General features: G+C 42.7%; 1 protein-coding gene across 1 annotated transcript in view; it reads left to right on the top strand.

The window, feature by feature from the left end:
- ITGB8 (integrin subunit beta 8) overlaps positions 1–16,050 on the top strand; it is a 105,119-nt gene that overhangs the window by 53,069 nt on the left and 36,000 nt on the right. Inside the window, exons 3-4 of the mRNA XM_018576314.1 lie at positions 5,831–6,005; positions 15,544–15,790. Coding sequence (XP_018431816.1) covers positions 5,831–6,005; positions 15,544–15,790 — 422 coding nt within the window. The remainder of the gene's footprint in view (positions 1–5,830; positions 6,006–15,543; positions 15,791–16,050) is intronic.

Raw genomic sequence — 16,050 nt, forward strand, 5'->3', positions numbered from 1 at the left:
TCTCCCAAAGTATTTAGTTCACCAGCTGCCACAATGTAATATTACACAATTCTTCCAAAACAAACTTAAAGCGGACCTTTACCCATATCTTTGAAATAGCAACAAACACACCTTTAGAAATGACAGTCTACAAACACATACGTCTAGATAATTGCCGGCTTTGTATTCTTTGCATACCTTATTTCTCTTTTCTTCCGCAGTCTTCTGGCAGTGGCCATTTTTTACTGAGGGCAGATTACTAGATCTCCTATTACTTCTTTGATTTCTGGCTCATGTGACTAGGACATGTGACCATGCACATCATCTCAGGGGAGTAAAATGCCTTTCCCTGAGATCTCATGAGATTAAGGCCTCATTCACACACAACGCAAGAGAAAAATTGTATATTGCGTATATATACACGCGTGTATGCGCGTATATACGAGCGTATGTGCATACATGCGTGCACTATTTGTATTCCCAGAATGCATCATTCCTAATAGAAATTTTAATGAACTGTACGCACTTACACGCTCGTATATATGGGCAAACAGAAATACGCTACCCGGACGCATCTCTGTTCCATTCTGTTTTTTGCGTACGCAAATATACGGCTTCAAACGCGGGTATGTGTATGGAGCCATCAGGGGCGGACTGACAACATATGGGGCCCCCGGGCAATAAGAGATTATGGGGCCTCCTCGGGCTTCACCCATATAAAATCCACCCAATGCATTATTAGAAGTGGTGGGCAAATGTCATTCATCTAGCTGTGGTAAAACTACAAATCCCATCAAGCACCTGGCTGTGGGTGTCATGTATATGCAAAAGTCTTGCAATGCATCATGGGTCTTGGAGCTCCACCACAGTTACGGAGCCAGAGTTAGCCCACCCCTGAAGATCCTCTACAATTTAGAAATGATCGCTGTACAAATCAACGCACAGCAAACCTCACTCCAAAACCAACATACGGCAAACCTCAGACCAGAACCAACACACTGCAAACCTCAGACCAGAACCAATGCACTGCAAATCTCAGGCCAGAACCAACACACAGGAAATCTCAAACCAGAACGAACGCACTGCAAACCTCAGACCAGAACTAACGCACTGCAAACCGCAGACCAGAACTAACGCACTGCAAACCTGAGATCAGAACTAATGCACTGCAGACCTCAGATCAGAACCAACACACGGCAGTTCTTAGATCAGAACCAACGCATGGCAGACCTCAGATAAGAACCAACGCACGGCAGAACTCAGAACAGAACCAACGCACGGCAGAACTCAGAACAGAACCAACGCACGGCAGACCTCAGAACAGAACCAACGCACAGCAGACCTCAGAACAGAGCCAACGCACAGCAGACCTCAGAACAGAGCCAACGCATGGCAGACCTCACACACAAAACACACACAGTACACACATAATACATAAGAGCATACATGTCCTCACCCACACTGGGCATGCATGTCCATGCGGCATGCACGCCTGTAAACAGCCGATCACGGGAGGGACAGGTGCTGCGTGTGGTTGCATGCAGCAACCTGTTCTTCCCTATGGGAGGACACAGCTGTACGGTGTCATACGGACACCCGGACTTCACATCTATGCGGGTATGGGGGCTCCGCACTTGGACGCAGACAGGATCCATCAGACACAGATGACACCGTACAGCCGCATCCTCCCATAGAGGAGAACAGGCTGCTGCGCGCAATTACACGCAGCACCTCTCCCTCCCGGGATCAACTGTTTACAGGTGTGCACGCTGCATGGATGTGTGCTCCCAGTGTGAATGAGGCCTAATACTAGGGTAATACTAGGCAGGCTCCCACCCGTACACAGGATTCAAACGGCAGACTTGCTCACCTGGCGGCGGGTGGTGAGCGGTGAGCGGCGGGCAGTGAGCGGCGGGCAGCGAGCGGTGAGCGGCGGGCAGTGAGAGAATACACACGCAATACAGTACGCACAATACAGGACACGCACACACAGCATTACTATGCAGCCCGCTCATAGTTCAGTTCAAGAAGCCAGGGGAGGAAGAGAGGAGAAGGCTGAGACAGGGAGAAAAAACCCCCCCCCCCCCAGGCTGCTCCCGGCCAGAATGTATAGTGTATAGGAGAAGCTGTGAGTGCAGGAGAGCTCCTCATACCTGCTGACAGCTTGCCTCCTCCGTCCTCCGGTCGTATCGTCTCACTCCCGGCTGAATCTCTGCCCGACCTTCTGGGCCCCCCTTCCCCAGTGCCCTCAGGTGTTCTGCAGAGGGAGAGGGGTATCGGCTGATTAATATTATATGCCCCCCCTAGTATCGGCGCTGACAGGATGTGTGGAGGCAGACTCCCCTAGCCCGTGCTGGGTTCGGTCCCCGCTCACACATTTACTTGATGTGGCACGTCTGGTAGAGGGCAGCTGCCTGTACACCCCTATCGGCAGGCCTGGTCACGGGCCCCATGCTGGTCGCGGGCCCTTGGGCCCTGCCTGACTGCCCGATGGGTCAGTCCGCCCCTGGGAGCCATTTATTTGCATATGTTGCATATGGTACAATAGTGTGAATGAGGCCTACAGATGAGATTTCCCAGCAATGCTCTGCTGATGGCAATCCCAGTGTGCATTGCTTTGCCAAACTGAAGTCATTTTTCACTTTCAAAACAGGAAATGAATGCTCTGCAAGTATGAGTATTTCAAAATCACACCATTTTACACCTGACATGTCTATGTCTGGGTTCACACCTAGGCGTATTGAATATGCACATTTGTCAAGCGATTCGCGGTAAAAAAACGTGCGACAAACGCCCGTTTCCGAGGGCTACTAGGCTGTATCCCAATGGAAACGCGAGACCAAAACCCCCCCAAAAGAAGTACATGTACTTCTTTGGGCGTAGGCCGTTTTGTATCGCGTTCGGATGGGCGGAAATACGGCAAGGAGTGAACAAGACCCATTGAATACAATGGGATTTAGATGTTTGAGCGTTTTGTAGAGCGTTGAACGCGCTACAAAACGTTCAGGTGTCAACCAGGCCTATGTTATTATTATTATCATACATAGAGGGATGCATTGGTAGGATTTGATTTGTGAGCATACAGGTCCACTTTAAAGCTGAATAAGCAAATATTGATGGGGTATAGAAATGGCTGACATACAAGAGACATGTGTATTCTTATTTCAATCTTGGTGTGCTTTAAGTATTTCTTCCAGATTTGTGCACTAATCCAGTGAAAAACATTTGCTTTGTCCAGGAGCTTCCTGCAGTATAGACCGGTCACTGCTGCTCTCTCTCCTTGTGCAGGGTGACTGGTCTTGTATCTGCCCCTCCTGCAGTTTTCTTCAGGCAGCATGTCCTGGGCAGGGCCTGCTGGGTCCCTGCCTCTCTGCACAAGCTATGTACACCATAGTGGCAATGTCACTGCTACTTTTAAAAGGTGACATCTAGCTTTTGCACAGATATTCGCGCACACAAAGAGGATTAATGTCCTGGAAAAATATATTTAAATGAAAAATGTTGTGCTTTAAACGGTAGTTCTAGATGCTGTTCACTCCACTCAGTCATCACTTAGGAGCTGCACTCAACCCTAAGGTGGACCTTAATATTATAAGAGGTCATACAGAAAAGTTTCCAAAACAACAGGATGCCTGGGCTGCCGAAGAGACTTCTGCACTGACTCACCACTTGCCTTCAATACCCAGATCGGGTTCTGGACTCGTAATAGAGAAAAGGAAGCAAGAGAATTTGTAACATCAAAAGATTCGTGTTTAAAAATAGATTCCTTTAAAAGCATGCTCCACCCGAGCTGACGATACTTAGAATAATAATAGCACAGCGTTACCAGAAACTCCATCCAATACGCTCTGTAAAAAATGACTTCATCGGGGATTGATGACACACTAAACCCCTTTGATTTCAAAAAAGGACCCCCCCCCCCCCCCCCCCCCCAGTCTAGTTCTCTCTCTGTCCTCTAGGGGATGCCTCTTCACCCTGGAAATAGTAGTGAACCTTCAGAAGCAAAATCTGCTTGATTTGCCACTTTAACATGTCAATCGGTGGCCTACAGCATGGAGTGCATGTCACATATTATCAGTACTGCTTCACCTTTGCCCCATGCTCCTTGCAGTTTTTATTTTCTATGTACACTGTATGGTTGCCATGGATGATGTAAGAGTTACATCATCATCATTGGCTGGCCCACAAGGAGCACTGCGGGACCTGAAAGAAGCATTGGGGTAAATTGCAGCGGACAGAGTGGCAACTGGAGTTTGGACCTGCGATCGCTGGGGGGAGGGGGGGTAATGCTGTGCATACTTGTACATTATCTTCCACTTCAATATGCATCACAGGTGTCTTTAGTAAATGTGTTTAAATGCTTTTTATGCACTGTGCATGATAGTAATAAAGTATATGAATAGTTGAAAAGTTTTTTGTTTTTGTTAGAATACAAAAGGGTTAAAACCTCTACTGGTAATTATTTGCTGTCTGCACCCCATCAGTGAGATTTCCTTTCATCTTCTGTCCCGGGGACACAACAGGAAGTGAGCAGGTGTCCTTTTTGTAAGATTTTTCCATCACTTCTTATTCTAGCGGCAACTGTAACATTTTGGAATTCCCATCACTTAGTCCTCATTCCCACCTGAGCGTATCGGGAACGCGCCTCATAGTTGCATGCTTTTTTGCGCATTCATGCATGTTTGCTTTCTGTGTTTGCCTCGTGTTCCCACGACAGAAGAAGAGACACCGGCACTCCAGATTTGCAAAAAACGTCTGCTTCTGTTCATGATTGTTACGGCTGCCACCCGTTGACTACCGCAGCACCCATTTTCTGAAGGGATTTTCGCGGTCAGGAGTGCGATGGGACCATGGACTTTCTTGTACGCACGACAAACGCAGAAAAGTAGTGCATGGAAAATCTGCTACATGCAGTCTGCATTGTTTTTTCTCCGCGTTTGTGCCAGATCGATGATTCCAGGGATAGTGGCCTCTTCCTAACTGCATGTAATCAGATCACATACGATTACATGCAGTGGCCCAGCATTCTGCCGCTTTCCAATGCAGCTGATGTCACCCGATTATAACTTGAATGGGTGACAGCTGCTGTCTGTAATCAGCAGATTTGGGTTTTCTGCTGCAGGAAATCGCAAGCTCCTGACGCAGGAATCCCTAATCACACCTAAAATATAGGTGTGAATGAGGGTTTAGCTACTGGCTGGATGTTTACCATAAATTATTATTTTTTTATCTCCAAACATAAAAAGTAACAAAAAAAGGATAACAACCACAAAAAAAAAAAAATATATTTTCCAGATCATCCTTAAATCTAAACTACAACCTTCTATCCCTTACGTGCCACCTTAGCCTCTATTTGGATTGCAGTAAAACCTCACAGTATCTGTAACCCTTCCCCAAGCTACAGAGCTAAACAACAACAAAAAAACATTTGGCCTGTAGTTAGGCTTAAAAAGGAAGACTTTAATTGCTGGCATCCCTTTTTAGCAACAATAGCAGTCTATGGTGTGTGCCATTTTAATCCCATCACCAGCCCTGTACATTTCTAAAAGCTCTTCCACCCTTCTTTGCAGTACAACAATATTATATTATATTATACTGTCTTCCGCCTTGCTTTAAAGGAAAACAGATTAAATTTATTGTGTCCTTTATTCTCCTTAACCACAAAGCAAAACTACTACATTTACCATGGCAATAACATTTTAATATCACATTTATTACATGAAACAATTTTAGTTATTAATAATGCAAACCAGAATGCCTTCCTACTGGCTTTCATGAAGGCTGGCATTTTATGGAACTATGAAAAGCCATTTGTTTACGCTCTGCTCTTTTATTCATTGTCTTCTAACAGGATTTTATGGTGGATTCTGCAGAGAGTGAAAGATGTGACACTGTTTTTAATTTAAAGACGAAGGGGTGCCGAGCCCAGCTCATAGAACATCCGACCGTTCAGCTGCAGGTGGTTAGCACCAAGGAAGCTAACAGTCAGGTCACTCCATCAGAAGTTGTTGTCCATCTTAGACCAGGTGAGTACTGGACTACATCTCTTTCTAATCATCTCATCTTTTGTGTTCTTTGTTGTGTATCTGCTGTTTAGAGCAGAAAAACATATTCTGTATAAACATACATGCACATATTATATTCATATAAAGCATTTGGAAGACAAGATCACGATCCAGTTGTGGTCCTGTAGCAATAAATGATGCCTGGCTCCAATGTTACCCCAGTTCTTTGTGTTGTAGACACAGGCTATGGATTGCTCAGTCTAACAATGCCCTTCATTCTTGTAATGCCTTAAAGCACATGTGTCAAACTCAAGGCCGAACTCAAGGCTCAGGGGCCGAATCCGGCCCACCAGGCCATTTCCTAGACTTCTACTTTCAGATTTAGGTATTAAGTGATTACTAAAACCAGTGATAATCGAATGCAGAGGCAATTATGATAAAGATTAGATACATTTGTATAGTCTTACAGTTACAGATACCTTTGAGGGCAACCATAATGTTAATGCGGTCCACGTTTAAATTGAGTTTGACACCCCTGCCTTAAAGTGAATTTGTGCTTTGCTATATACGGCAAAGCAACAGGTTCTCCTCAATGCAGAGCTTCACAGATGCATATACTTGTATTTGTACAGATATACATACATTCTTCCTACATTGTTCTGTTCTTCGTGGAAGTAAAAGAAAAGTCCTGTGTGAGCTATAAGTTACAGGTTAGGGGACTATGGACTGCTCTGTGGCACCGCTGACCAGCCCATCACTCTGCCATACCCATAAAAGTTGGGTATCACCTTCAGTTTGCCATATGGAATTACAGGGTAGTAAAGGGAAAGTAATTATATTGAGGGTGGGAGGATAAAGCAAACCTCCTGTTTTGCACTGAAAGAGCACAATAATATTTGTAGAATCAAGAACCAAGCAACATCATGGAGCTCCAAGACAAAGCAATGACATTGTGACACTTGTTGATCACTTTGCTGCTGTTCTTGGATGACTATGTGCTTTTGCTCCAAGACCTAAAGTGTCAGATTGCCACTGCTTCAAGACTTTAACTGTCAGTTGGTTTGGAAGTTAAGTGCATGCTTTGGATACTCCAGTGTGTCATTGCTTAGAAGACCACAATTCCCCCCCACAAACTTATGATGAGACCATACTAGGAGTGTTGATTTTTAACCACTTGCTGACCAGGTGTTTACACCCCCTTCCTGGCCAGGCCATTTTTCAACGTGGATCGGCACCCCATACAAGCGATCCTTGGCTCTATAGCCGGTGAATCGCTTGTATGTTAACAGGCATCACTGCCTGTTTTTAAATTTTGGTACTGTACCGCATGTCGCGCGGGTGGGCGTGCCTGAGCAGACGTTGGCTCAGATCTAGAGAGTTCCCGGCCGACCGTTTTTTATAACGGCCGGCCAGGAGGTGGTTAATAGACTGCATATTTTTATCTGCTAGGTGAGCTAATTAAAGTAGATGGCTTAAAGTATATGGAAAACCAGAATTTTACAGTTTGGATAGAGTAGGGAAAGGTTAAATCCGCACCCATTTTTTGTGTTCCAGTGGGGACATTTCCAATAATTTTCTGTCCTGTAGACACATTGAAAGTTTTTATTCCCCTATATCTGTTCAAGTAACATTTAACATTCTATATTTACTCTCACTTTTATTCCTGATAACAGTGGTCACCAGGACAAAAGGAGAAAGTCATTCTCCCACATAGGGACACAGACAGCAATACAAACTGGGCAGGGTTTCTAACCCCCTCACCACTCTACTTAAAACCCCCAAAAATGTTGTGGCTTCAAATACATTTTAGTGTCATTTTACTGGTAATAGCTGATAAGCAGTGACACACAACAGTCCATCATGTTCGGGACTATCCAGCAGAAATTATTTGCCCATTTTTTTTTATTTCTCTGCAGGCTCTGTTTCCAAAATCACCTTGAATACATGCACATACACAAGACATGTCATGACTGTTACCTGCTGCATGCATGGAAATAACCACATGGGGACACACTGATGTAGGATACATTTCTTCCAGCAGGTAGAAGATTTAGGTATATTGTCAGACTCACTGCCAGTTTCCATTGTTAAGAAAACATGACACTGCGATTATATAACTGCAAGCCTCCACAGAAAGGTCCTCTGAACAGTAAGTCTTGTATCTTAGCCCCTTAGTACCCTAGCATTGCTAAGACTAGTGACCAATACCAGACCCACATAATGAGCGTCGGCCCTCATTTGGGTATTGAACTGATAGATATAATATCTATATATTGGCATTACTAGTGCTGCATGGAAGATTCAGTGTATTCTGCTATGTTAATAAATAAGGACTTCAGACTTATGAGCGCTTTTTCAGATACAGAAGATGCCAAAACATCAGTCCAGGGCAATAACGACTCTTTCTTGGTGAAGGCTTGACCTTGAAAGTAGTCAAACGTGGCATAGGTACAGAGGATTTTTTTTAAATCTTTGTTCCCCTTTTCTAAAAAAAAAAAAAACAAGTAAAGGAAATTGCAGTTTCAGCCTTTGCATTCCGCAGGACTAGGATACCCCAATGGACAACTAATTTGTCAAAAAACATGACAGGGCTCCTACTTAATAGAAGTAACAAGTGTATTGCATTACTTGAATCCCACTGTGCTCTTCTGGGACAAGTTCACAGGTCATTTCGTTCTGCCCTGTAATACCTCTGTATAAGTGGTAGGTCAGGTAAGGTCATTGTCAGAGCATAGAGAGGCAGTCGTATTCTGGATATCATCTGCTTGTCGTTAACTGAATCAGCACTTCATCACTTTAATGTGCTTGATTACTCACTGTGCAAAAAAATGAGTATTGTGTCCCTGCTGACCTCAGTTCTGGTCACAGTGGCATTGCAACACAGCAGGGCTTCCATTGCTGAATCATTTTTAATGTGAGGAGAAGCAGTTTGGATATATTATATTATTTTCATGAATTATGTTTCTTACATAAATGCTTTCGTGTGACCCGGCATCAACCTTCCAATCCAAGGCCCTTTGCAGAAAAGCTTTTTATTGTTGGACGTTAAAGGTAAAATACTTGCTATAATGTTATTTATACACCAAATACATTTGCACTAAATGTTGATAAATTGCTCTTTGACTGGACCTGATGTCACCTAAAATGTTTTGAGGTAACACCAGTACTCAATGATGCCTGCAAGTACATGTTTTAATTATTTAAAACAATCCCTGTGAAAGCCCTGGGTTACTTGGCCCAAGCGCTATATTGGGACTTGACTGCTGCATAAGTCAAAATTAGGCCCTGCCTCTTAACGCTAAGCCCCACTCCATCTTTCAGATGTTAAATGCAAGAGCTTCAGCGAGCAGTAGATGCTGTGCTATATGACAGTTGACAGAGGTGTGGCTTAGTGCTTGGGAGGGGTGTGTATTCATTTTAATTTAAAACCTGGTGTAGGATTCAAGTGGGCTTCACAGAAATGCAAAGATCATTTTGAAGGCCAGCACAGGAGCTTGTGGGCATTGCAAGGTTTCTAAACTTTAGTACTATTGTCAAGTTAGAAAACATTTTAGCAAATTCATGAAATTCAGGTTCACTGTCAGGAATTATATCAATGAATAAGCACTGCAGAAGTAGATCTTGCTGCTGCTGCTGCTGCAATACATGTATACATTTAGCACAATGTGCACTATATAGTTTTTGCTAAGCAGTTATGGGTATTGGGAATGTGTATTGGGAATTCGGTAAGTTTTATCAGTACACTAATAGTGCATACAAGCACAATCCCTGACTCCTCTCATGCATATAAAAACCCTTGCAATCAGTAAAATGTAGTAACCCTTAGCAGCCAACCAGAAATAGTCTTTTAAGGATTTGATCAATCCTGATTAATTGCTATGGGTTACTGCAACTAACACTTCAGCTTTGTACTTTGCACTACTTTATTGGTCATGTCCCCAATGTGTCTCTGTGCCTCTTTTTTCATAGCTAGTGGCACAGACCTGGGTGAGATAGGGACAATAAAGATAAAACTCAATAAAAGTAGACCACTGCCTCTGACCCTCTTCTCCAGCATCCACCTAATAGAGTTTTGTGGTACAGTTCATTCATGTAGTACAGAAATTATATACATGCATAAATAATACAGCTATAAGAGCTATTATGTGACCACAAATTGAAGCCATAGCAGACTTTTCCTGAAAGGTCCCAACAAGTGAAATGTGAAAATAGTCCAACATGTCAAGCAGAGTGTGATACTATTCCATGGAAATGTTACAAGCTGGCATATTTTTTAATGTAAAATCAATTTGATATTACGATGTTCAGCACTTTATATCTGCATCTACTACGGTAAAATGATGTGGCACATGACAAGTCTCATCATAAAAAGTACAGACAATCCAAGAGGACCCACACCATAAGGTACACAATACTTTTAGACAATTTTAATCTTGAAGCCCAACCCCCGTCAAATTGTTTCTTTTGCTTTGGATAGAGTGGGAAAGGGTTACAAACCTCTGTTTTGTTTTTATTTGCAGCATGTGTTCTTATTGGGGGATTTCCTCTCACCTCAAAAGAACAGGGGGTGATGAGGACATCTCTCCAAGTGAAACCGAGAATGCAACAAAAACACATTTCTAGTATGGTGGTAAAAATTAGAACCTTTGCAGTTTTATTTCTGGTAATTTGTGCTTTCTGGTGGCGGTGAGACCCATTCCCTTCATTTCTTGGTTACTGGGGAAGGCAAGGGGGCACTGAAACACACTAGGAATTATAAACTATTGGTAAAATAGAGTGAGAAATTGCAAGACGGAAATTATGTGTGTAGTGCTCACCCCCGAAGGAGCCGCCAGAATAACCTGGGTTTTTCTGTCCCCAAGCCAGAATGTACATCTCAAACAGGATCCACAGCACACCAACACTATGGATCTCCCACTGACCAGGCCATTCGTCCAGGCCGTGATATCCCCGCTGTGTAGGTTATACTGTGGTCCACAGAAGTCAAAGAACACTGGTTGCAGCAGACCAGACAGAAGTCTCTCTATTCGGATATTCTCCAGTCCGCTCACACTCCTGTAGACAGGCTTATACAGAGTCTATGGGCTCTATTCACGAAGCTGCCGAGGGCAGCCGAGTGAATGACCGATCTGAAGTGAAGTGAGCCGAACACTGCTCGGCTATTCACTTCAGGTTGGTACGGCTAATTTCAGCTGTACATCGGCTTGCTTCGTGTGGCTTCGGGTCGGCCGAACATGCTCAGCATGTTCGGCCGACCTGAAGTGCAGAAGGAGTTCGACTCAATTCTGTGTCAGCAGCAGCCACATAGATCTGTATACTTAGCTAGTCTCTCCTGGACTGAACGCGCTCAGAAACTCAAGCCCAAATCACCCTTCCTGCTGAAAGCACAGCCTCCTCGGAATTGTAGTCGCCACAGTCTCTCACAGCACAGCTTGTCCCAGGCAACTCCCACAAGTCTCTCTGTATCACAGGCTGCACAGTGTCATTTAACTATTTACAAGCAGAATTATATCTGATTCCGTAGCAACTTATATAGAGGCTACATTTGCGAAAAGTTTCAAATTGTGACAAATTATCTATTATATCAACGTGATCATAGTTTCTAAGGAGTCCTGCATCAATTACTGTTTGACGCACAAATGTGCTTATTCTATGCACCCAAAATATATGCAGTCTTTTCAGTTAAATTGGTACAAATATTGCAGAAAGGCAGGGGCGTCCCGAGGCTGGGTGACACCCGGAGCGGTAACTGAGTGTCACCCTGCTGAGACGTCACTGCGCATGCGCGTGACGTCACCACGCGCGTGCACGATGACGTCATCGCGCACGTGCGGCAGTATTCTGATACCTGCCGGCGGCCATCTTGGTGATCGCGGTCACCCGGTGGGATAAGGTATACCGCCGGGTCCCCTCCTCTCTCCTGATACTGTCGGGCGTTCGGTCCATGACTGAGCGCCCGATTTTCAGAGGGGGGTGACACCAAAATGACTGTGAGTCATTTTGGTGTCACCCGGGTGCGGGGCGCACCCCCGCACCCCCCTTGTGATGCCACTGCAGAAAGGGATAGGGTGCATGTGTAACATGCAGTGCAAATTATTGTTTACCTCTTGCACTAGTAAAAATTTTGCAGTCTGCATTATCTACACCACTGATAATGCATCAGGCTCACAGTGAAATCTCCCCAACATAGTCACAAGCAGCAGTAAAAAAAATAGAGGTCTTCACCATCCCTATGCTTTTCAAAACTAGAAATAATTCTGTCTGGATTCTGAATTTACCTGACCCAGCGGCAGAGTATTCTTTTCTTTCTGAGTATGATCTGATGATGATGAAACTGTACAGATTAGATGTTCGGAGCTGTGAACACTGGTGTACGAGAAGAGGAACTCTCAGCACTCTGGAAGTTATATTAAGTACTAGCTGTAGATTCCATCTTAATGTTTCTCTCCAGCAGTTGTCTTGATTATTAAACAGCAGTACTATTAATAGGATGTATGTCAACCTGCACAACTTTTAGGTGCCAGAGTAGATATACTAGATAAACGGAATATGATTTCAAAAGGTATGATTTAATAGAAGTCAACACTTCTGAGGAAAGATTTCCCTATTACACAGATGTTCATTTCCAAGTTGAGCACATTTTCTGCTGGTTTTTCTGTCAAACTTGCTTTGAAGCGGTTCATTTTACAGAACATATTTTCATACCTGAAACTGAGTACTTTACTTATTTATTGTGCTGATCATGATATCTCACTTATTTTGACCAGCCTCTAGGTTTTGAAGCTCTAATGCTTTCTTTGCCTTTGAAATTGTATCTTGCTTTGTGGGGCCTTCAACTGAACTTCTATATTTGTACATGTTGAAGTTCATCTGTGAAGCTGCCTAAATATATAGCTCAACTTTATTTATATATTTATATGTAACTAAATGTATAGCTCAACTTTATTTATATATTTATATGTAACTAAATGTATAGCTCAACTTTATATAGCTTTTATATACAGTCCAGGGGTACAATGTTCAGCAAGGAAAGGTGTAAAGGTATTTCTTGCTATCACATAGTTAAATACATTTACAAGCAAGCGGAGTTTTAAAAATTAAAAAGGACACATTATTATTATTATTATTATTATTATAGAGGATTTATATAGCGCCAACAGTTTGTGCAACGCTTTACAATATAAGGAAGACATTACAATTACAATACAATTCAAGACAAGATGGTAAGGGGCCAGTGATACATGAGGAGGTAGCTGTGTGGGGATGAATTGTTTGAGAATCACATAGGTGTGGTAGCTAAACATTTCTACTGTGTAGATGTTATATTACCTATATGTTGTTGTTGTTATTACTATTGTAATAGTATCTCTTTAACATATAGCTCATCTTTGGCTTTGTTGAGCCACAATATGGCTACTTAATGAGAAGTAGAGCAAAGTGAAATAGCAGTTTTGGCTGTGGTACCCAATGGAATTCAAAATGCTATGCTTTAAATGTAGATTCACAAATGAAAGCAAAAATCTGGATGGTTGCCATGAACAATATTTTCCTTTATTCTATCATTTACAAATGTTCCCCATAGTGAATAAACTGTTACCCCATTAATTCAGTATATCACCCCAGGCAATAAAATTAACCATCAGTGGATTTGATTTATTTTGCATTTTCTAAACCTATTTATTTTTGTTTGCATAAACAGAAATCCTTTCTTTCATGCTAACAAAGAAATTGTTTTAAAGCATTTGCAGCTCTTTGACTTGGTCGATGGCTCAGTCTTTCTCTAAGCCCTAAATGAGCCAATTATGGGCTGCCCAATTAGCAATTTACACTTTATACAACAAATTGCCTAAGGAATATGAGATCATAAAAATAACCTATTAAAAGTCCTAAAATAACATGTCAGTGAAATAATGGAAAATATTCACTCAAATTATTGCCTCTAAGCCTTCTATAGCTCAAGCCCTGTGTACTTTAGGTAATGAAAAGTCTAGACTTTTTGGGGCCGCATTGCCAAGTGCTTGGCCTGGTGCTACTGAAATGCATAAGTGGCTGCATTGGCAAAAAGCAGCTTACACTATACTCTACACTTTTTATCTTCAATGCACAATGTTTTTACATTTCATTTCTTGTGTCAGAAGTGACACTCAATCGCATCTAGAATTAACATTTCAGCAGAACTAATAAAACATCACAAATATCTGCATTAAATTGTAAAAGGATAGAAATCTCTTTGAAATGAAATAAGTCTGTGATCGTATGTGTATTGAAGCTAGACTGCCAGGTGTTCAGTGATGCAATTCAACAGTTATGTTAAAATAACTTTATTTGTGCTGCCAGCAAAAACACTTTGCCTTTGGCCATCATCAGATGCCCAGTTTAAAATTCCACTATGTGCAAACTCCTTAATGTTTAAACCAGAGATGTTCAAATGCCTTTTTAATACAATTATATTTTGCTACGCCTTGCTTTCATCTGTAATACATTCTCTTGCTGTTGATGTTTCCAAGAGTGGAAGCCTCAGCTGCAACAAAAATCCTAGAAATACCTTGTTGCTGAAATGAGTGGGGAATTCTGGGAATTGTAGTTGTTTCACAATGGAAGCAGTGGATCAGTTTAGGGAAGGGATTTGGGTCCATATTCATTTGTTCATGAAAGAAAACCTTTTATGAGAGAAACAGGGAGTCTGATTTTGTTGACTTATTATGTGAAAGGCAATTTCCTACCTGCCATTCTGATGCTTGAGCTTCAGTAATTTGAGCCTCGGACCCAAAACAAGTATGCACATCCAAAAAATGTTGCTGGTGTTATAACCCACTAAAATACATCCTTAACTAAGTACCAGTTTTCTGTGCATTGGTCTAATCAGGGCCGGACTTACTCTCTCTACTGCCCCAAGGCCAGGTTCCTCAATGTGCCCCCCTACCCTCCAACCCCCCACCCCATGGAGAATGGCAGACCTGCAGGCTGCATACAAGTGATCTCGGCGACATCGCCAAGATAACTTGCACAGAACAAGCGGAGGTGCCCCCGCTGTACATTTCGCTCTGCTTGCCCAAAGCAGGGCTAAATGTAGATAACAACTACCCGCCCAGCGCCCGGAAATGCATGTCCTGGGCATTGGGAGATAGGAATTCCACACCCCTGCTGCCCCATTACTCCCTGCTGCCCGAAGGCCGGGCCTTGGTTGGCCTTGTGGAAAATCCGGCCCTGGGTCTAATTAGAGAATGTATTGTACACTACATGGCCATATGTTTGTGGACGCCTGACCATTGCACCTATATGGGTTTGCTGAACTTCTTATTCCAAAACCAGGGACATTAAGGTTGAAGGTGCATAATTGTCTAAAATGACTTTTTACTGGATGCAGTGTCATTAACAGCACCCTTTACTGATAATATCTGAACTTAATCATATAGAAGGGTGTCCCTTCAGGTCATATAGTGTATTTATACAGGTTGTGGGCCTGAGATTCCTATGTACCAGTATACAGCCAGATTTTGAACTTATTGTGTACATTGATCATTCTGTTGGTAACATGCTCTGTGTTTCTTTTGACCAGGTGCTAAAGTTAACTTCATGCTAAGAGTTCATCGCTTGGACAAATATCCACTGGACCTGTATTATTTAGTTGATGTCTCTGCCTCAATGTCTACCAGTATAGAAAAACTGAAATCCATTGGATTTGACTTATCTCAGAAAATGACTGACTTTTCTCATGACATACGATTTGGATTTGGATCATTTGTAGACAAGCCTGTTTCACCTTATATTAGTATTCATCCTGACAGAATAAAGAATCAGTGCAGGTGCGTATAAAGAAAATCTTTACAGATTGTCAATTTCCTATCCTTTGGATAGTACAAGTGTTGCCCTTTAAACCTGTCCGTTCTACTGTCTTGCATCAGGGATCATGAACGCGAGAGCAAATACAGATGTATGGGCATACAGGGTAAAATACACCTATATTTGCGGCACATGGAAGCTCCAGCTGCCGTGTTATTCTGTCCATAGGATTGTATGGAAAGAATACGCTGTACGCAGGAATACACATGGAAATGCAAGTATA

Source organism: Nanorana parkeri, unplaced genomic scaffold (assembly GCF_000935625.1).
Source record: "Nanorana parkeri isolate BGI_ZX_2015 unplaced genomic scaffold, ASM93562v1 scaffold64, whole genome shotgun sequence".
In the NCBI taxonomy this organism is placed as follows: Eukaryota; Metazoa; Chordata; class Amphibia; order Anura; family Dicroglossidae; genus Nanorana; species Nanorana parkeri.